The sequence below is a fragment of the Scatophagus argus genome, chromosome 2, assembly GCF_020382885.2.
Source record: "Scatophagus argus isolate fScaArg1 chromosome 2, fScaArg1.pri, whole genome shotgun sequence".
In the NCBI taxonomy this organism is placed as follows: domain Eukaryota; kingdom Metazoa; phylum Chordata; class Actinopteri; family Scatophagidae; genus Scatophagus; species Scatophagus argus.
The window spans coordinates 9,568,932-9,588,389 of NC_058494.1; the positions used below are offsets into that span (position 1 = coordinate 9,568,932).

Here is a 19,458-nt window from a genome sequence, read left to right on the forward strand (position 1 = left end):
CTGATAAACAGGGTTATGTAAAAATAATCTATATATACCTGATACGTGCCCTGCGATTGACTGGCGACCAGTCCAGGGTGAACCCCGCCTCTCGCCCGTAGTCAGCTGGGATAGGCTCCAGCTCCCCCGCGACCCTGACGGATAAGCGGTATAGAAAATGGATGGATGGACCTGATACGTGTGTGTAAGAATATGATTTCTTGAGCCCGTCATGAAACATGTTAGCGTTAATGGCACTAAGGTTGATCATGATTTACTTGCACAAAAAGCAGAAAACCTTTATGCCCAGAATCTGTTCAATTCTGATTACATTAGGCTGGAATTAATCACAGCATGTTTTTAATTGAAGCTGAATGAATGTGATCACATTTTAAAAATCTAATTATCAATTTGTCAACCTTACATGTTACCAGTTGTTAATTCTACAAAAAAAAAATCCCAGTCAGTTTCCTGTGTAAAAAAACACATTTATTAATTAATGTCAATGACCCCCATGAAAAGTTGATTTTAACGTTACTACAAGTCTTTTCTTAGTAAAAAAAAAATCACCCCACCCCAAAAAAACAAAAAAACAATCAGCGGCTGTCTGAGCAGACTCAAGATGTCACATTACAAACACACATCTGTGAAAAAAGTAAATTTGATCATCTACAAGACAGAACAGAAACCAGAAACATACAAATGCACACTCATTTATCTTTCTTCTGACATATTTGTACTGACAAATACATTATTGGCAAACAAACTGAAAATCATCCCTCTTTGTCTACATTCAGAAGAAATCAGTAACGTCGTAAAACAGAACAAAAAAAACATCAGTGAGACTCTCACCAAGGAAAATCGTGTTCCAATATCATGGAAAGATCTTAAACTGTCAGGAGGAACACATACGCCAACAGCACTATTGCACATTGTTGTCCTTTGTAAACCAGAAAACGAGGAGCTCTGTGGACTAGCTGTTGGTTTGTGTTATACAAGCGACCTTCAACCATTGCTTAATTTCACGCTCAACCAAAAAATTTTTGAAACACCCCTCACCAGTTTCAGAAGCGTAGGACAGCCATGATGCCACAAAATTTACTGTTCTGTCTATGTAGAAGCAGTGCCTTCAAAATATAGTTCCTCATTTGTTCGTGATAAGATCTGACATTAAAGGTGATAAATAAAAATCACCATTTTCAACTTCTTCAATCTCTTCCTCATCTGGTTACCCTTTATAATCTACATATAATTAATTATTGCTCACAAATTTAAACTAAAACAAGGTTTTAGAAAAAAAATGCATTAAAATTGATTTTGACTGCTGGTGTATACGCAGACAAAATAAAAAATAACGGAGCATAAGTGAATGGGTAACCAACTGAACATTTTGTGTTTGATTGTTCTCCTTTCTAGGCTGCCTTTTATCACCACAAAATAATGTCTCTATGTGCAGACCCTCCGCCTATCGTCAAACAGTTTACGGACAGTGTAGACCTGGGGGAGAAATAAACAAAGATATCAAACTGTGTGACACATGAAAATATGAACTCATTGCTCTGTCCTTCTTGTAAACTCCTAGAAATGTGATTACTCTAACTTATGGCAGTTGAATTAGCACATTGTGCTGTGTGGTGTGTCAGAACTTACCTGAGTGAGGGCCACACACAGCATCACCAGCAAACAGGCACAGGACCAGAAGGAGACCCTCCACAGGTTGTCTTCCAGAAGGTTTCGATCCCGTGCCTCAAAAGCCCGCAGCACCGTCTGCATCTGCCGGCTGCGCTCCAGACGCCTATGCAGAGAGTCCATAGACTCCTGAGGACAGTGTGAGGAAAATTTCAGAGCCTTAAAATAAGTGATGGCAGTATTGAGAGAAACAGGAGTAAGAGATAGAAGAAAATAAATGCTGCGATGGACACAATGATGGTATCAAAAATAAGTAAGTAAATAAATCATTGACAATACATTGTCTGTTGAATACTGTTGGTTTTGATTTTGTATTAAATGGCCCATAATGTTGGGTCATTCAGCCAACGCTGTGGTTTGGTTTAGTTAATCAGAGAGTACAAATGTTTCCTGAAGGTATCACCAATGAAGAGGAGACGTGCACTCATTAAACGTCACGGCTGACGTTATTCTGTATTTTCCAAACTGTCAGCAAAACCCATGAAAAGACCTCAAGCAAAAAAAAAACGAGTTGGTCTGTCTTTCAAAACATTCCCACTTCCCCAGCCTCTCTGAGGCTCTCAGCTGCAAGCTCAAGTCGTTTCTCCTGAAGACAAAAGGTGAGTGCAAACAATTTCATTTAGTAGCTGGATGCTGTAATTTTTAGCAAACATTTCTCAAACAAATTAAATAGTACCAGAGATTATCAGATGTGCAATAATGTCCTCTATTGAGCGTTTAACTGCTACAGCCAGTCCAACATAGCGGCTCACTGCTGTGTCTTTAATAGCTTCTTGACAATAATGGAGCTCTTTGGCACAGAGGAACAACATAACAAGCTTACGATACACAGAAGACATGTGTTTTTAGGATGGGTTGTCACTCATTTTGGTCTTTTCGTGGTTTGTTGACAACAAGAAAATGATAGAACAAAGCAGCCTTATTCTTTGAACAGCCAAATTATCAAAAGAGATTAAATGCCAAACGTATATATTTTGCTTGCTTGTTAAGCAGTAGTGGTCAAGTGATCTTCGCAGCGAATGAAGAGAGATAGATGGACTGATTGGTGGTGATTGTTCTTTTTTTAGGAAGTTGCTATATAGTACACCCTTACGTGGATGTAGTGTAAACATTGGTTGAGGATATCTATGTCACCAACAGGGGTATATTTATGAGTTCAGTAGCATAGTAAACATAGCATAGATTCTCTTTACTGAATTCATTTTTTAACCCCAAAACAAACATCTCACCCGGATGTCCTCCAGCTTGTACTCCAGAAGGCTTCCATCAGGCTCCTCTAATCCCACCCACTCTTCATCTCCCCCCACATCTCCTCCTTGACCCTCGATGATGATCTCAAAGAACACCATCTTCTCTGAGAAGCGACTGAAGCTGTTGTCAAAGCAGATTTCATAGTCTCCCTCCTGCGTAGGCTCCACCCTGGAATAACAGGAAGTAAAGTCAAACCTAAACAGAAAGGTTCAACACTGCTGGGTAAGTATGATGAAATATGCAACATATAAGCACTAACACGTGGACTCCGTCAGAGCGTCGAGCTTCGCTGGTGAGCCGGATGCCTTCTGGAGAGATGATGGTGAAGTCCACATCCATGCCGGCACCCGCTATCACCTGTGTGTGCACATACATAAACACTCTGAGAAAAAGCTCACAAATTACATTTTAAAGTTATCTTTCTTTTGGCTTGAAGACTGTTCTTGGCAATTTGTCTTTATTAGATAATTACAGAAACAAGACAGGAAATGTGATGTGTGGAGAGAGACGGGTCTCTCCAGCTGACATGTTGCAGGTGTGTGTCACTGAACCACCAGGATGCCCCAAGCCAACCTACACATTACATGTGCCTTCCAAAAGAGAGCCTGTTCTCATCTCTTGTTGACTGAGACTCTCCCACTAAGCAAACACACTGCTGGCTAGCGTAGCTTTGCATGGTTCTACATATTACATTTATATGGCACTACACAGTTTGGACAGTAGTAGAGATAATTAGTGGATAAATTAATCAGTGACAATTTCAATAATTATTTATTTTTTGAAAGCAAGAATACCCAAAATTCACTAGTTTCACTATCTGATATTTGCACACTTTCTTAGACTTCTATAACAGTGCATGGAATATCTTTGCATCATGGACAAAACAAGCACTATGCAGACATTATGGGACATTGTGATGGTTGTTTTCAGTATGTATTGGCAATCTGGACCAAATGACTGCTGGAGAAACTACACTGCAGATTAACTGATAATGAAAACAACTGTTAGTTGCAGCACTAGACTGGAGATTTCAGAGTTCTGCTCGAGGTTTCTGCCTGTTAAAAGGAAGTTTTTCCTAGCCACTGTCGCCAAATGTTTACTCAGTGTGGGATTTTGCCCTGGGACCTGTTTCTCTTCATTTGTTTTTTTGAATGTGCTGTTTACACACCTGTAAAGTGTCTTGAGATAACTCTGTTATGAATTGGCATCAGAGTACCTAGCACTGAGGCAGCTTTTAAAGCCTACTGATGGTTTTACATCAACTCTGAAGAGACACGACCTCAAGAAAAACCCACTAGATGACAAGAGGTCACCAGAATCTGAGGCTTTCAAACACAGGTTACATCCTATCATTTACATTATGAGTCATCAACACATTTGAGTTATTTGCGGTTTCCTACCTCATTTCCTCAATAGTATTTTCTGTTATCACTTCTAAGTGAAACATTTTTCATCTACTTCGGGAAACACTCGTTTTAGTGTGATCTTGCACAAATTGTGCTAGATAAATTAAGTTTCATTTCGCCTGATGCATTTTCTATCAAACGGTTATCATTCAAGTTAACTCCCACAACATGAAGTCAATGAAAGATTGTGAGCTGATATTAGCCTACAGCTGCAGTTAATTGCTGACTTGCAAAAATATGCATAACGCAGAATAGGCAAATACATTAGCAGCAGTCAGATAGCTAAATGTGAGTGACTGTTAACAACAACGTGTTCCTGTAAAGTTGGCAGAAGTTTCATGCAGACAGCATGTAAATGAGAACACACTGAGTGCTGACCACACACAGTTACCTGATATTCGACCTCCATCGTACCATTCTTTACTGCTGTTTGAAAGAAACACTCAGATCTTCCGGCTGGCAGCAGAAACGTGAACTCGCTGTCTAGGCTCTGTCCGAAACAGCTCACAGACCCGAAACACCACCCACACACTACTGCAAGGACAAGCAGTCCTCCCCTGCTGCCCTCTTTCCTCCAGAGAAGGTCCATGGTGAAGATATTCCCAAAAACAGGGCTATCTAAGTTCAGCCATCTCCTTCGCATCCTCTTCCGCAGCAGAACTTTGCGATGTTGTGATTGGATGGAGGCCCACGAACGAGAGCAGTGCTGCGTACCAATCAGAAGAGGAAGAGTAGCAATCCTCCTCCAATCACAGCTACCGTATGATCTACCTCTGTGAGAAGTTAGTTTCAGTGAATGGCAGTGTTTATTATACACTGTTGTGTAATATTACTCGTTTATGCTAATGAGAACTTTTGGGCTGCCATATTCTTTCTAGCTGATGTAACAGCCAGATTTCATTGGGCAGGATTTCATGGTTATAGAGCAGCTGTTCAAAAACACGTTTTAAAAAAAACGTCAATTAGCATGGACATGCTGTACTGCTTGCCTAGTAAATAAAAAATTCAAACCCCTCTGAAAGTAGCATAGATAATAGACAAGAAGCGATAAACAGAACAGTAGCCTACCTGTTCTCATAGAAATATGAAGCTTTAAAAAAAAAAAAAAAAAAAAATCCAACTGGTTGTCATATGCAAACATTTTTAAATATAAATACAGAAAGTTTCATAAATAAACTTTCATGTAACTGAAATCCAGCTGACTTTATCACACTTACCACAATTAATGTATGAAGTCCCAGCTAATTAACACTCTTTAACTGATGATCTACCAAGTCTAATCACATGAAGTCATAGTGAACTTTGTTAATAGTGAGCAAGTGCAATTTGTGACACATTCATTCATTAAATCATCATGAGTCATGCAGGAGTAATATATTGAAAAAATATTAATTCCAAATCAGCCTGGCAATAACAAGATCAAGCCGTGAGAGATGGGCATCATTTTCTGTGAATTCATTGAATTCAGAGACACCAGAAAGTATCATTTTTTACTCACGAAAGTTATGATAAAAAGTGTTATACCAGCTATTTAAATGAGCTGAAATTCAACTTCAGAGAAGAACTCCACACAGTTTTGGTGAGAACAGGTTGGTGGGGGAACCCCTCACTTTAGCATTTCAAAAATCTCTCTTTAATGGCAGCCGTAAGGTATGACAAATTGGTGAAAAGCTTGACACTTCATCCTTGACCTTGAAATTCACAGTTGACAAACTTTGACTTGCTAGACACATACTAGAGGTAATTTAACACGTTGTTGTGTTTTATGTGAGACACATTTCGTAGCTACACATTACTATCACACTGTAATGTATTTAGTAAGGATCCGTTCAATTACTTTCATGTCACAGGAAGGCACACACAGCTGCAATCTTAATGACTGGCAGGTTTATTTAGTTTTCAACTAGCAAGCACTGACACTAACAGTTAATTCTGTCAGTGCACGCTAATTAGCTAACATACGTGAAACTCAACCATCACTCATTTTCATAGCTGCAACTGTGAGAAACTGAAAGTATTCCGTTTGTATAGTTTATATATTTGTAGGCTTTGCGTTTCTGCACTTTAGCTATAGTGATTTTTTTTTCAACTATTATGTTGTGATTATATGCTTGTCATTGACTCATCTTTGTGGAATCAACAGCCAGAAAGCCAAAATTTGAATTTGTAGTAAATACCAACTGAAACAGTACTGATTTACATTTTCTTGTGTCGTTGTTGAAATTTTTGAGGGCATCATAAAGTGCATATTTTTTACATTGACAGTTATGATACTCAGTTAAAATGGTGGAGAGTAAATATAGTGCTCTAGGTAGCAAGTTGAATTATTTCAGTCACACCGCCAATAAATTATAGAAGTAGGCTACTGGACAGTAGGTGTAACATTGGTTAAAAGCTTCATTTGGTTTAGGTGATCCAGTACCAGTCTGGTAGTGTGCATGCTGGTTCATGGCTGGTGATTCACACAAGTCGCAATTAATTCTTATAGCTGTCAGAAAATTGCTGATTCCCTGACCTGCACACCTACTGTAACAGTAAGTAATGTGTGTTTTGTTAGTCCATGTTCTCATACTGTTATGAACCTGAAAAAAAGTTGCCCCAGGTTTACAGTCATATTAGTCCCGTTTTCTTATAAATGAGCATCAGAGAAGATGAAAAACACAAATATAAGAAATGCAAGGACCAGGCCAGGGGGATAATGTGTAAAGTGGAAACTGAGAGCAACAGAACATTGTTTGGCAAAAACAGATAAACAATATGTTCTATAGTAAACCCAGCAAACAGGGGTAACCATGTAAACTTTTGAATGTAGCTATAATTTATGTAATCAGCTACACAATACGAGTCGCTGCTGGGATTCCATACATGTCAGGTTAATCTTTTTGTCTCTCAATAACTGCATTTAACAAGCAACAACCGGCCTGCCACAACTTCCGTCTATCCTTCTGAGTCTTTATCTCTGCTGAACACAATGTGCCTTTGTGTGTGTGTGTGTGTGTGTGTGTGTGTGTGTGTGTATGTGTGAGAGAGTTTGTGTGCTTGTGGGTAGCAAGTGAGTATAACTGTACAAAGTTCAGTCTCAACATATGGAGTTTGTCAGTATAAACTGTCCCCTCCCACAACAAAGAAAAAACCCAGACTGGGTTGATATTAGTTTCACTCTGAATCACCTCTTTCTGTAACTAACATACTTTAAAGTATTTTTGTTGCATTTGACACAGCATTTAAATTGCTGAAGGAATGATGAATGATAGGTGTGATAAAAAGACAAAAATGAAAGTATTTCTCAGAAGGTTCAGTAGCAAGTGAAGAGCAAGAAAAAATCTACAACCAGCACAGATTACCTGTAACTCTGTACCTCTGCACTATCCATACATACCAGTATTTAAGATGGAATTGAAATGTTGCAAGAATAACAAAGCAAGTAAAAGCACATTGCACCTAAAAGCAACGAAAACAGAACATTGTTGTTAAATCACAGAATCTATGAGAGGAAAAGGAAGAGAACAAAAAGTGAAGCAACTTCTGAAGAAAGCAATGACTGTAAACACGGGTGGAAACAAAAAAGAAGGTGAGAGAAAGTTGCAACCTCAAGTGCAAAGCCTTGAGCTTACACTTCTTTGTTTTTGCCTCACTGTCTCCAGTCCAGTGCAACACATTAGTCATCTTCAATCACTGCAGGTTGTTCAGCTCAAAACAGATAACAAGTTCCTACAGTTAAAATAAAACCAACATGTTGCTCAAAGCTGCTGAGATGTTTGTATTGGCAAATGTTGGAGAAAGCAGTAGTACCTCAGGGTAGATTTGGAGAGTAAAGCTCTGTGCAGATGAATTAGACTGTGGGCGATAGTATCAACAGCAAGTAGGGATCAAAAGTCAGGGTGTGAATTTAACAGCTTGATCCCTGAAACTGAACTTCTTCACAACCGCCTCTGCTGTTTCAAAGACTGTTTAACATCACACTGCATTGTTCAGCAGGATTAACAAATAACGTGCCAAACGCATGGCTTAGCTGGATAATGCAATTTTCCAAGCTTCTCTGTACCTGACCAAAGAGAAAAAATAGCTGCAGGCAACTGAGAAAACAAACCAAAAGTGCAAAAAGGAACATGAGACATGGAGAGTGAAATTGAAGAGAGAGGAAGTGTCAGCTGAGGGACGATAACTATATTCAGTAGTCACAGGGAGTGTCCCACTCACTCACACATACACTCACACACGCTATTAACGCTCTCGCTCTCCTTCTTTCTCTCTCCGTTTGTCTCTTCCCCATGTCATCTTCATTTCCTCCTTACATGAGCTCGCTCAAAAAAGCAATATTTGTGATAGCTGACAGCGTGCAAGCAGAAGCAAGAGGTGAGGAGGGACTGTACTTGGTGCAGACAGAGGATTTACTTTTCTCAGAAGGTGAGGCATCTGGAGAAGAATACACAATGGTGTCTCAGATAATATTTATGAATGTTCTTTTAAATCTTTAAAATACTGTTTAAGAACGCCTTTGCCATTCAATGTCCCAGAGGAGCTTCAGAGGTGTGAAAACTGCCCTGTGCTGCTGGATGGTTGACTGAGCTGCGGGTGGAACATCTGGTGCACATCTAAAACAAAGGTAATCTCCCTTTGAACCCCCTTCAACAAAATGTAAGAACTTGTTGTTACTTTGTGATTCACTGAACCTATTGTAGCTGCCTTTTCCCGTGTGCTTGCAGTGCTTAGTGTGTGTTGAAATCACTTTGTTTCCCAGAAACTAGTTGCATCGAGTGTATCTACCGTAAGGAGAGCAGACAAAACTCTTGATGCCATGTCTGCATGTCTCTAGTGCTTTTTGGTTTCTGTCTTCTTGTCTTTTACTTTACTTCGCTTTTTCTCATATCTCCACTGTCTGCCTGTCTCTTTCAGTATCCCTTCCCCACCACATCAGACCCTTTGATCTTAAACCCTACTGCCCTAGGTAGAGTGCGATCTGGTGGGATGGCAGAGGGTGGTGTGGGTACCTGCCCCCAGGTGTTTGTGGTGGACAGCCAGGCCAACTATGTCTCTGTGCCAGACATAAAGAAATCAAGGTGGGCAGGAGTAGGCCACAAGTTTCTTCTCCTGCTGTTGGGACTCACTGTGTTGGGACTTGTTGTCGAGGGATACTTAATCTACAATCTATACAAAAAAATGGAGGTAAGACTGATGTCTGCATGTCACTGTGTGTATGTGTGTGTGTAACAGTAAATGGAGAAGCGTCAGCACTTGGAGCAGATGGAAATTCCTTTTCGGTAGAATTTCCCTAATTTGCTGTACGTCACAGCCAGACATGCACACAAGCAAACAGCTGAGTTTTGTACGTGGGCCATCATTTGCTCTTCAGATTACAGATCTGTAATGGCAAATGTGTCAAATGGATTCTCTCTCACTCTACTTCCCTTTTTTTGGCTCTCGAAAACAAACCCACAATATAACTTTACTTCTCTAAGACAGTTTCATAATGCTGCTTATTACACACTTGCCTGCATGTTATGTGCAAAATAGTTAAATATGAAACCTTGAGAGCATGTTTTGTTGGGAATAGCAGAATCTAGTAAAAAGGGTAACAAATAAATAATTCTGTTTGTAAATTGTAAATTTGGTGTTGTTTTTCACTGTGTCAAATCACAATATAGCTTTCTATGTGTGTATGACTTTGTTATGTAAAAGTTAGAATGTGCTTGTGTCTGTACTGGAGATCTATTTCACATTTCCACTCCTCTGCATGAACATTTTCATTCTTTTCTGCAGTGCAGATATAGATTTTGTTTCTCACCCATGTGTTATCTTACTCAAACTCTCTTTTTTTCTTTCTTTCCCTGCAGGCATTTTCCCTTTGTATGTCTCATCCTCTCTGTCAGAACCTGTCCAAGGCATCTGGTCAACAGGTAAGTGTGGGTATACTCTATGTGTCCAAAGTCATCGGTTATGCCAGATGCTTATTAGAGTTTTGAGCTTAACTTCTTTTTCTCTGTTTCAGGGTAGCACCATAATGAGTCTAGTGGCACCTAAAGGTATGTTGAGTAATTATTTGTTTTCATAATTTTGGGAAAGACAAGTCACAGATATAAGATTTATGAATTAAAATTGTAACTGAGATTATAGCACGAAAAATTGTATTTTTGAGAAATTCAGAGCTCGAAACACACATAAGAATTCAAATGCGAGGTTTTTCCATTGACTGATGAGTTGACTAATTGTCTGAACTTGCTTTTTTTGAACAGAGTCCAATGAGATTCCCACAGCGAGATCACATCTGGAACAGGTCCAACAAAGGCCGTTTGCTCAACTGACAGGTGAGTGTAGGTATACTCTATGTATCCAGAGTCACTGGTACTCCAGTCTCAATACTCTGGCCTAAATATTGTATATGACCTCAATGATTCATTTGATCTGTTCTCTTTCATGTTCTTTGTTCACAACAACTGTTATCTCTTTTCTCTCTCACCTTTATCCCAGGCTCCAGTAGCCCTGTAGGGAAAAACAGTGTGGTGCAGTGGGTATACAAAGGTGGCGAAACCACCACCTACAACATGGACTACAAAGATGGCCGGTTGTTGGTCAGGGAGGAAGGTCACTACTACCTCTACTCCAAAGTGACATTAAATGCTGCAGAGGAGTGTTCACTTATCCAGCACAAGGTCATGAAAGACACCAAGGCCTATGATCAATCTATAGAACTTATGAAATCAAAAAGGTGAGTCAGTGTGCCACTCCTTACTTCCTTCCCCTGTTGCCGCACATGTGCTTGCAAGCGCTGAGTGCAACCTGTTTGAAGCTTCGCTTGTGTGTATTTGAAGGGAAATTGAAATCAGTTCTATCTTCATAATGTTTGATTTGCGACATCCCTCGCATGTTTCCTCTAGTTTCCGCTGCTGGACCCCGAAACCTTCAAGTGCAAAGTCTTCGAGTGCTCGAGGTCAGCCTTTGGAAGGGGATGATCTGTGGAACAGTTTCCTGGCTGGGATATTCCACCTGCAGAGTGGAGATGAAATATTTGTCACACTGGATGACATACAGAAGATACGTCCTGGAACTACTGACAACTTCATGGGGGCCTTTATGATATCTCCTTAGATACATACAGAAAGGCCTCTGTCCCACATTACAATCAGATTCTATGTCTCTGTGTATTAATTTACGCCAAATGTTGTGGTGAATATATATATATATACCTAACATATATATATATATATCTAATATATACAATAAATGTGAAGTAAATTATACTGTACTCCATTAATGTATTTGAATCCATTATGAAAAAGCAACAAATGGTTGTGATATCATAAAAAGTATCTGATATTCAGGTTGTATGAATCTACATGATGAATTTGTTACATAATGTTGTTGTGTGAATAAAATACTGTTTCTTATCAAACAAAAAATCTGAGGTGGCATCAGTTCCTCATACGATCCTATCTTGGACAGATAATAAGATCAGTGTCTTTAATACATAAGCAACAAAAATTTAAGAAACTTAAACTGATTTCTTTCTTTCTTTCATGTAATGAATGGTGCAAACACACATAAGACAGTCTGTCAACAGCCTGGTTACCACAGAGATGCAACCAAGTTACAGAATAATTAATTCGCCCCCACACAAACACCTGCTAGACTCTGTGTGTGTGTGTGTGTGTGTTTATTTGTGTGACAAGAACAGGATGTGGTTGGGTAAGGATGCACTGAGGAGAGGATGAAGGTAAAGACTACCGAGATGATGATGCTGGTGTGGCTGAGTCAGCTCTTCTCTCAGTGTGCAGAGGAAGGTTTTGCAGATATCGCAGCAGTTTCGGATTGAAAAAAAGACACATGGAGGTACAGAAATGTTAAGTAAAAGAGAGTTCAGCAGCCAACAAGGCAATCCTGCAAGGGAATTCAGGTGGAAAAAGAAACAAAAATCAGAAACTAAAGTGCAATAAGCTCATGAGAATGGCCTGAAGCAACAGGAAAACATGCAGACAGGTTTACAGACAGGTAAGAAAAATAATACTGAGAAGAAGTATGTGAGTGGAAAAACTGACCTCAGATGCACACAAAATATTTGGGTCATTTCCTGCTCTCAGACACAGATAAACATCTGTGGCTCTGAATATCACAAACACACGACAATATTCTACTCTTGCAGCTTGAGCATGAATGCTTTGCACATAAAAACGCCCTTTGGAACATATTGTGTGTATCTGCTCAAGTGCTGCACTTACTGTTAAGATACCTCTTCCACAATACATTTCAGAGGCCAACACTGTATTTGTACTCCATTATATTTATTTGACAACTATATTTGAAGAAGAAGATTAAGAAGAAGCTATCCTTCTCTTTAGCTTTTAAATGCTCCACTGTATTCACTGGTCTGCACCTTGTTAACACTAAGAATGTGCCACGATCTCCATGTACCCACTGAAAAACGTGCAAGGATACATAACGTAGCAATTTGTTTTCCCAAATAATCGAGATATGAGTCAAGGCCCATATACCATATTACTTGTTGGAAACAGGTGTCCTACTACAAACATGGTCCTGGGTCCCATACACCGTTCTAAGCCAATCATTTCAGATGGTCAACCTGCAGCCTTTGTGGTCAGTCTTACAAATCATAGATTTTCTTAAAGCACACACATCCTGCATGCCTTAAAAAGTTTTCACAGTTCACAGTTACAGCTCTGATGCGCAAATTTGCTGTTTTTTAGACTTAGACTTACACAGACTTATTTGTCATTCAATATGCAACAGTGTACATATATGTATCTATATCGATTGATATAGATATATATATGTGTGTGTGTGTGTGTGTGTGTGTGTGTGTACATACTGTAAAGTGCAATAGAAAAAGTGACCTGTGGAGCAGCAGATTCCTGTTTAAGCAAAAATAAAAAAAATCTATATTATTTTTGTTATGGCATGTAAACACATAACCATTCCAACATAAAGTACAAACTGATAAAGGACTGTGAAAACAGTAGAAAATGAGCTCAGACTCCAAAGTCGGTGACCACAGCTGTAAAGATTTTTGGCCATTAATGTCCTGATTGCAATACATTTTTGCAGGAGGTTTCATCCTGGAAATACACACCCAGTCTTTTGGAATGACCTCAGTTATGTGTGAATGCTTGTTGAGTGTGGTGGTGCATATGGTGCATCGCTTGGGCACAGGTGTGTGCAAGATCAGAGGGGGATCACCACAGCATAGCCACTACAACAAACCTGACTAAAGCACTGCCAGGTGTTCTCTAACCGTGTCTGCTGCTTGGTAAATGAACAGGTGTGCAGTGGGTTTTTAGAGCTTTATTTTGATTATTCACCTATAAGTAACAGATCTAAATACATCCCCCACCACTTATATGTTATTGCGAACCTAAACAATGAATTGTTTATGTGCTTCTTGCATGTGGAATAAATAGTGTAAGACAAAGTGGCCACCATGAAGAAAATATGCCCTGTGCTTTGTCGTGTGTGCATTGAAAAAATGAAAACCATAGCCTGACATCTGCACCTTGGTTTTGTACAGCACATGAGGTAATTGTGTGTTTGGCTGGCCTATGACTTTTTTTTCTTTTTTTTTGGTTAGGGTAACTAACCACACTGTATGGTAAATAAACGGGAAGTGATGTACATGCAGTTCTCGGTAATGGCTGCGTAACATCAGGGAACTTTCCTTTATCTATAATTTTTTCATACATTCCGCTTTAAGGTTTTGTTGCAATCTCACTCTCGTCATTTTTGACGTTTCACACCAAAACCATCTCAGTGTTCACTGAATCCATGTTGCAGTTTGTCCGTAGGACTTACATATTTTTCAAAAGCAAAACATTGTTTCAATGTGTGAGTCCACATGTTAAAACTACTTTTGTACTTTTTGTTAAGTTTTGATTACAGAAGGATCATTTCCATGGGGCCTTGGTTCTGTAAAAATTATTCTGCATTCACAGTTATTCATCACTATTACTCCACTATGTTCACCAGAGATAAAATGACTACAAGTGTGGACAGTGAAGTTAACTGAATGAGGTCCCTGCAGAGCTTGTTGGGGTTTTGGAGCAGAATCATACACATTATACACATTGTTTTTAAGGCTCAACTTTATGCCCTCAGCCATTCATAAAATGAAAACAGTGGTATATAGAAGAGTCACATTTCAACCATTGCAGGCTGATTAAACTTGCAGTGTATTGCACATCAACACTAACGTAGTGATATCTACATCAAAATAAACATCCAGAAAATATTAGCAACACAAATATAAATATGGGTATATAAATAGTTCCATATCACCAAATAAATATGTCTTATACAGAGTAACATATATACATATTTATAGAAAATGAAAATGAAGTGAGTGTCAAGTATTTTGTGTTGTTTGCACTGAATGCAACGTGTCTTCGTATTCCACCTTAAAATCGTGCTGTGCTTCATCATCTCACACCTTCAGTTTGCAGTAAGCTTGGTCGTAGTTTTGGCACCTGTGCCCGCCCATGTTCTCCTCATCTGACTTAAAGGAAACAAAAACTGCTGGTGTTCTTTTGTGACAATCAAAGTCGTCTTGATGACGGGTAACACTACAGTGCCCACACTAGTTCACAAGGAACATCCCCAGGCCTGAGCCGTTCAACTCCAGTTTCCAGTTCTTCAGCCCCCCCTCAGGGACAGTCATCTGAGTGAGTAGTCTCTGCCCCTTAATGTGGCTCACTGTCCAGCACTTTGTGCTCACAGGCTTTGAATCTGCCACAGCCGGAAGCTGTACCTCGCAGGTGAGCTTATCGTCCACGTGCATGCTGAGCAGGCCTTCTTTGCAGTCATAGATGCAGGTGAGGTTGAGCTCAATGTATATGAAGTAGGTCCCCTCCTGTTTGGGCATCAGAGATTTCTGATGTTCATCATACACGAAGTTGCTTCCAATAGATGAGCCACTAAGATACATGACTGGGTGCCAGGACATGGTGTAGTTTTGCAACACGCCTGCAGGAGGAGACAAACACGTGACATTTAGATGATGTTTACACGTTGCAACAACAACGTTGTCTTGCCATAAATCTGAAGTGATTTGGTACAGTTAAAAATACTAGGGAACTTTTTAAAATATCTTTTAGCGATGCAAACTCACGATCTTTATGTCTTTAAAGTTTGGAAATTATATTTTGTAAGGAAAAAAGAGAGAAAAAAAGAAAGACAACACTCATCTTCCTACCCCCCCCCCCTCTCTCTCTATATATATATATTGTTTCTCTGTCGCAAAACATTTGGGCAATATTAGATATTAGATTATCAAATCAAAGTAGACTTACTTGAGCCGACTTCCAGATAGACAAAGTTCTGCATCTGTTGACAAAACGTAAAAGATGAAGTGGATTAAAATGTGCAGAGGACGCAGGTCAAACGTGAGAAGGAAAGACCAGCGAATGTGAACCACCGAATCAAGTCATTTGTTTACCTTGTATGTTGGTTCGTCTCCTGTCAGCTTCTCTGTCTCAAACTTCATGGTCTTAGGCGAGGAGTCCAGTTTGGTCCGCAGATCGTTCACAAACAGCACTCCGCCGACAGCCATCCCTGCCATCGCTACAAAGAGAAAAACGATGGAGATGACGAGAAAAAAGTCCAGGCAGCTTCCACGCTGGCGCACGCTCCTCTTGAGAGACTCGACGTCCATCTCATTGTTTTGCTGTCCCATCGTTAGGCAGTAAGGTCCCTGAGCTTCGAGGAGAGCGTTCGGTTTTTGGGTTCGGAGGATATAAAGGCTTGAGGTGCAGATGCAAGCTTTGAAAGTTGTACAGCTCCAGGTGTTTTACCTCCACACAGAATACTCCTCTTGTTTACCCACAGCCCAGTCCGCGTCGCTCGCTGAATGTCGCGGCTTTGAGTGCCATGATGGCTTTTTATACCCTGCTGTACTATGTACTCAGTTTCAGTCAAGGAGGAAAAACGCGGAAGTCATGGATTTCCCTCTCGCCTCCTCAAACTCACCCCCCTCCTTCGCTGTATGTACGCGAGGTGAGAAAACGAGACGCACAGACTTTCCGCAGCTCTCTCTGCTATTGCGCAAGTGCGCCGTAAAAGGCAGCCTGTGCGGTGGAAAACGAAAGGGAGAGAAAACGCGTTGCCTCCAGCCTCACTACATTCCGACACATTGTCAGACAGACGCTCAGCTTCCGCTCATCACCCTGAGCTTCCACAGGACTGGCAAAAGTGGCACAGTGGAGGCTGAACGCCGTGTGAATTAAGAGCCAGATGCCAGATTTGATATTGAAGGGACAAACACGTGTGTGTACGCGAGGTAGCATCTGATACGTGCAGCCTGCGTGTTTCATCATTGACCTAAAAAAAAACAAAAGCTCACAGCGTCATTCAGCGTCAGGTGTATCTGGCGCCACGCTGATACAACAACGACGTGATTGCTAGAAACATAGGGAATCCCCCATTGTGTGTGTGTGTGTGTGTGTGGGGGGGGGGGGGGGGGGGGGGGGGGCGAGACAGGGAGAGCGATTTTCCAAGGGTGTTAAGTGTTAATAGAACAAATAGACGACTTTGGTGTTGCATAAAGTCACACTAACAAGTTGGACCCCATTTCTCCACTGCCATTTTAAATAGTAGTCATTCATATGAATGCTCATCATGAATACAGCGCATGATTTTTATACTCTCCTGAAAGTTGTACTCAGACATTTAAAGGTGACTTTTCAGTGTTTGGGCCTGTCTACATACTTTTGTGCTGCTGTTTTTCAGGGTCTCGTAAGGTTCCCTAGGACCAGTTAAGACAATTCTTAAGTCTACAGCAGACATCCACATTCCAGCACTTCCAAAAATGACTCCAGGGTTATGGCAATCGTTTAAAAAGTGTCCTTTGATCATGCTATTGCGCATGTTGCACATGGATGAACCTGAACTCTTTTCTTCCAGGTTCTAAAATCTTGCAAAAAGTCCTCTCAGAGGAGTGAAAGCTGTTTTAGCTGCAAGTTAAGGCCCTCAAGTGTCACATGTTAATTTTTCCAAGAAGGAAATAGGGGAAAAGATGCAGTGACAATACTGGCAGTGACAAAAGCCTTCCAGCTTAAAAGTTACCCAGCCTGGAGCCAGTTGGTCTAGAAAAACAGTGTGACAAGGATGAATTCTAATGACTCATTGAGTTTTCCTGTACTACAATCAGTAGCTCAAAGCTTTCACTCATCCAGTAAAATACCTCAATGTCTATCAGGTAGATTGGTGCAAAATTTTGGACAGACATTCATGTGTCTTGACATGATGAATCCTGATGACTTTGGTGATTGCCTGATGTTTTCTCTAATGTCACCATCAGGTTGGTACATGCCTTTGAGCCAAATGTCCAAATGTCTTGTTCAGCATTTGGGTAAGTACAGGCAGCACTCAGTGCGTGAGATGCTGATAGGAATTAGGAGGGTGTAATTGCAAAGATGAATAAAAGCATCTTGAATCTGGAGGTTTTTCTCCGGGTGAGCAGATCTGATGCACAAACTGATGTATTAGGTCATGAATTGACCACCAGTCTAATAAGGCAGCCAGGATAATTACTGGTGAGGGCTTTCCCTCCAGCATCAGATCCATACAGTCCTGACCTCCTGCAGAACAGTTTACACCGAGATTTATGGTAATCACACTCAGATGCTCCATGCTGATCAGAGCAATCAGCTGATCAGAACTACCGGTACACAGTTACTAAATACAGAAATCGAATGGGAATGTTTGTGGTTATTACTGATAAGGAAGTGCGCAGTTAGCCTATATTAAAAAAGAAAACAAAAGATGGGAAGTGACTGGCAATGTTCCAGAGACTTGTTTACACTGTGCAACTGTGAAAGCCAAATGTGACATAGCTGACACAAACATTCACTAACATTTTTGAACCAAACGTTTTTGAGTGTGTGCGTCTGTGTGTGCAAATTGCTTTCAGGAAACAATGCTACGCATAAGCGGGAAATTATTGAGAAACTTGCTGCAATTGCATAATTCTTCTCTGTGGTTTAATCTGTGGTTTAATCTTCATAATTCAGATTTTGAATATAATCTCAAATCACTTCATGTTGTTCTCTAGAAAAGTACTCAGCGGAAAGAGCATCCTATCACCAGTACCCTGGTTTCTGGCTTGATGACAAACTGTGCTTCAGAACACATATTAATGAACTGAGCAAGTCCTTAAAAGCATTTTTTTTTTTTAGAAATAATACATGTATTAGTCAATACTGTAAAACAAATTATTTATCAATCTTTTTTTATTTTATCATTCTGCTCTTGGATGACAATGAAGGATACATACTGGGGAATGTGCTGGTTAGCCGATACAGCTATTAACCTGTATCCTGTTTATTGTATGGGAAATTGGGTGTATGCTCTTGGCAGTGAGAAGAGATATTCTTTTTTTTTTTTATCTAAAAAGCACTTGTCAGCAGACTACCTGAGTATCTCTTGTGTCTTCTTCACTCCAAATCAGGGTCACCTTGGAGTGGGTCCCAACTCTATTTGGTCCCTGAAAATCGCCCTGTCAGTAAGTCAAATACTACGGCCGACACAAGTGGAGCAATCAGCAGAAACTTAGGCAAGACAGTCAGACTATTAGAGAAGCTGCTCTCTTTTAATTCAAAAAATTAATTCAAATGAATTTCCTTGAACAGATGTTATCTCTCATGTTTGTTTATGTCTTTTATATATATTGTCATCAGGGCAAAAGAGATCCTGAGCTCAATGGCCTTTGCTGTTTTGTATATATGTAAAAACAACAACAACAACAATAATAATAATAATAATAATAGGCTCTTGATTTGGAAAAGTATGTTTCTCTAGATGATAATCATCCTATATAATAAGTGAATACAATACATTTCCATTCGTAAAAAGATTATTTTATGAAAACCTAGCCATAATCCCCCACTCTTGCACACCTACAGTAAATGTTAGTCTGATTTTGTTTAATTCCTTGGGAAGTAATTATTGTAATGATTCATAACTATCAAATATAAAATAAATGTACTGTTACTCAAAATGTAATGCAGAATGTTCACCATTTAATGTGCTGAAAAACATAAAATCAATCAGTCAATTTTGAAATACCATATCCCTTACATTTTTCTGATTATGAGAATATTTTGATCAAGCAATGCTGCTACATTCTTAGCATTTT

At 39.8% G+C, this 19,458-nt stretch overlaps 3 protein-coding genes across 4 annotated transcripts; 1 reads left to right on the plus strand and 2 right to left on the minus strand.

Moving 5' to 3' along the window:
• Positions 1-446: 446 nt before the first annotated feature.
• Positions 447-5,022, minus strand: tmed1b (transmembrane p24 trafficking protein 1b). The gene is made up of 5 exons (XM_046407418.1): positions 4,717-5,022; positions 3,179-3,276; positions 2,898-3,087; positions 1,630-1,797; positions 447-1,476 (listed from the first exon to the last, which is right to left on the minus strand). Exons 1-5 carry the CDS (start codon positions 4,966-4,968, stop codon positions 1,426-1,428), a joined length of 759 nt encoding a protein of 252 aa, XP_046263374.1. The 5' UTR covers positions 4,969-5,022; the 3' UTR covers positions 447-1,425.
• Positions 5,023-8,503: 3,481 nt separating this feature from the next.
• Positions 8,504-11,722, plus strand: LOC124068874 (tumor necrosis factor ligand superfamily member 14-like). Of its 2 annotated transcripts, none has more exons than XM_046407407.1 (8): positions 8,504-8,732; positions 8,817-8,931; positions 9,222-9,491; positions 10,160-10,222; positions 10,315-10,348; positions 10,559-10,630; positions 10,794-11,031; positions 11,201-11,722. In XM_046407407.1, exons 3-8 carry the CDS (start codon positions 9,294-9,296, stop codon positions 11,409-11,411), a joined length of 816 nt encoding a protein of 271 aa, XP_046263363.1. In that variant the 5' UTR covers positions 8,504-8,732; positions 8,817-8,931; positions 9,222-9,293; the 3' UTR covers positions 11,412-11,722. The 2 variants fall into 2 exon arrangements, with proteins under 2 accessions (XP_046263363.1, XP_046263355.1); XM_046407399.1 differs by having other exon boundaries at positions 8,843-8,931.
• A 1,882-nt stretch (positions 11,723-13,604) lies between these two features.
• On the minus strand, positions 13,605-16,602 carry LOC124068892. The gene is made up of 3 exons (XM_046407432.1): positions 15,763-16,602; positions 15,617-15,650; positions 13,605-15,290 (listed from the first exon to the last, which is right to left on the minus strand). Exons 1-3 carry the CDS (start codon positions 15,997-15,999, stop codon positions 14,905-14,907), a joined length of 657 nt encoding a protein of 218 aa, XP_046263388.1. The 5' UTR covers positions 16,000-16,602; the 3' UTR covers positions 13,605-14,904.
• Positions 16,603-19,458: the final 2,856 nt, after the last annotated feature.

Bases quoted from the DNA above. Each gene is read 5' to 3' on its own strand.
- LOC124068892 (XM_046407432.1), bottom strand. From the start codon at position 15,999: ATGGGACAGCAAAACAATGAGATGGACGTCGAGTCTCTCAAGAGGAGC. The intron at 15,651-15,762 runs GTAAACAAATGA...TTTTGTCAACAG, and splicing joins GAGACGAACCAACATACAAG to ATGCAGAACTTTGTCTATCT. The intron at 15,291-15,616 runs GTAAGTCTACTT...CTCCTCCTGCAG, and splicing joins CTATCTGGAAGTCGGCTCAA to GCGTGTTGCAAAACTACACC.
- tmed1b (XM_046407418.1), bottom strand. From the start codon at position 4,968: ATGCGAAGGAGATGGCTGAACTTAGATAGCCCTGTTTTTGGGAATATC. The intron at 1,798-2,897 runs GTGAGATGTTTG...CACTGTCCTCAG, and splicing joins ACAAGCTGGAGGACATCCGG to GAGTCTATGGACTCTCTGCA. The intron at 1,477-1,629 runs GTAAGTTCTGAC...TTTCTCCCCCAG, and splicing joins TGTGTGTGGCCCTCACTCAG to GTCTACACTGTCCGTAAACT.
- LOC124068874 (XM_046407407.1), top strand. From the start codon at position 9,294: ATGGCAGAGGGTGGTGTGGGTACCTGCCCCCAGGTGTTTGTGGTGGAC. The intron at 10,223-10,314 runs GTAAGTGTGGGT...TCTCTGTTTCAG, and splicing joins CCAAGGCATCTGGTCAACAG to GGTAGCACCATAATGAGTCT. The intron at 11,032-11,200 runs GTGAGTCAGTGT...TGTTTCCTCTAG, and splicing joins GAACTTATGAAATCAAAAAG to TTTCCGCTGCTGGACCCCGA.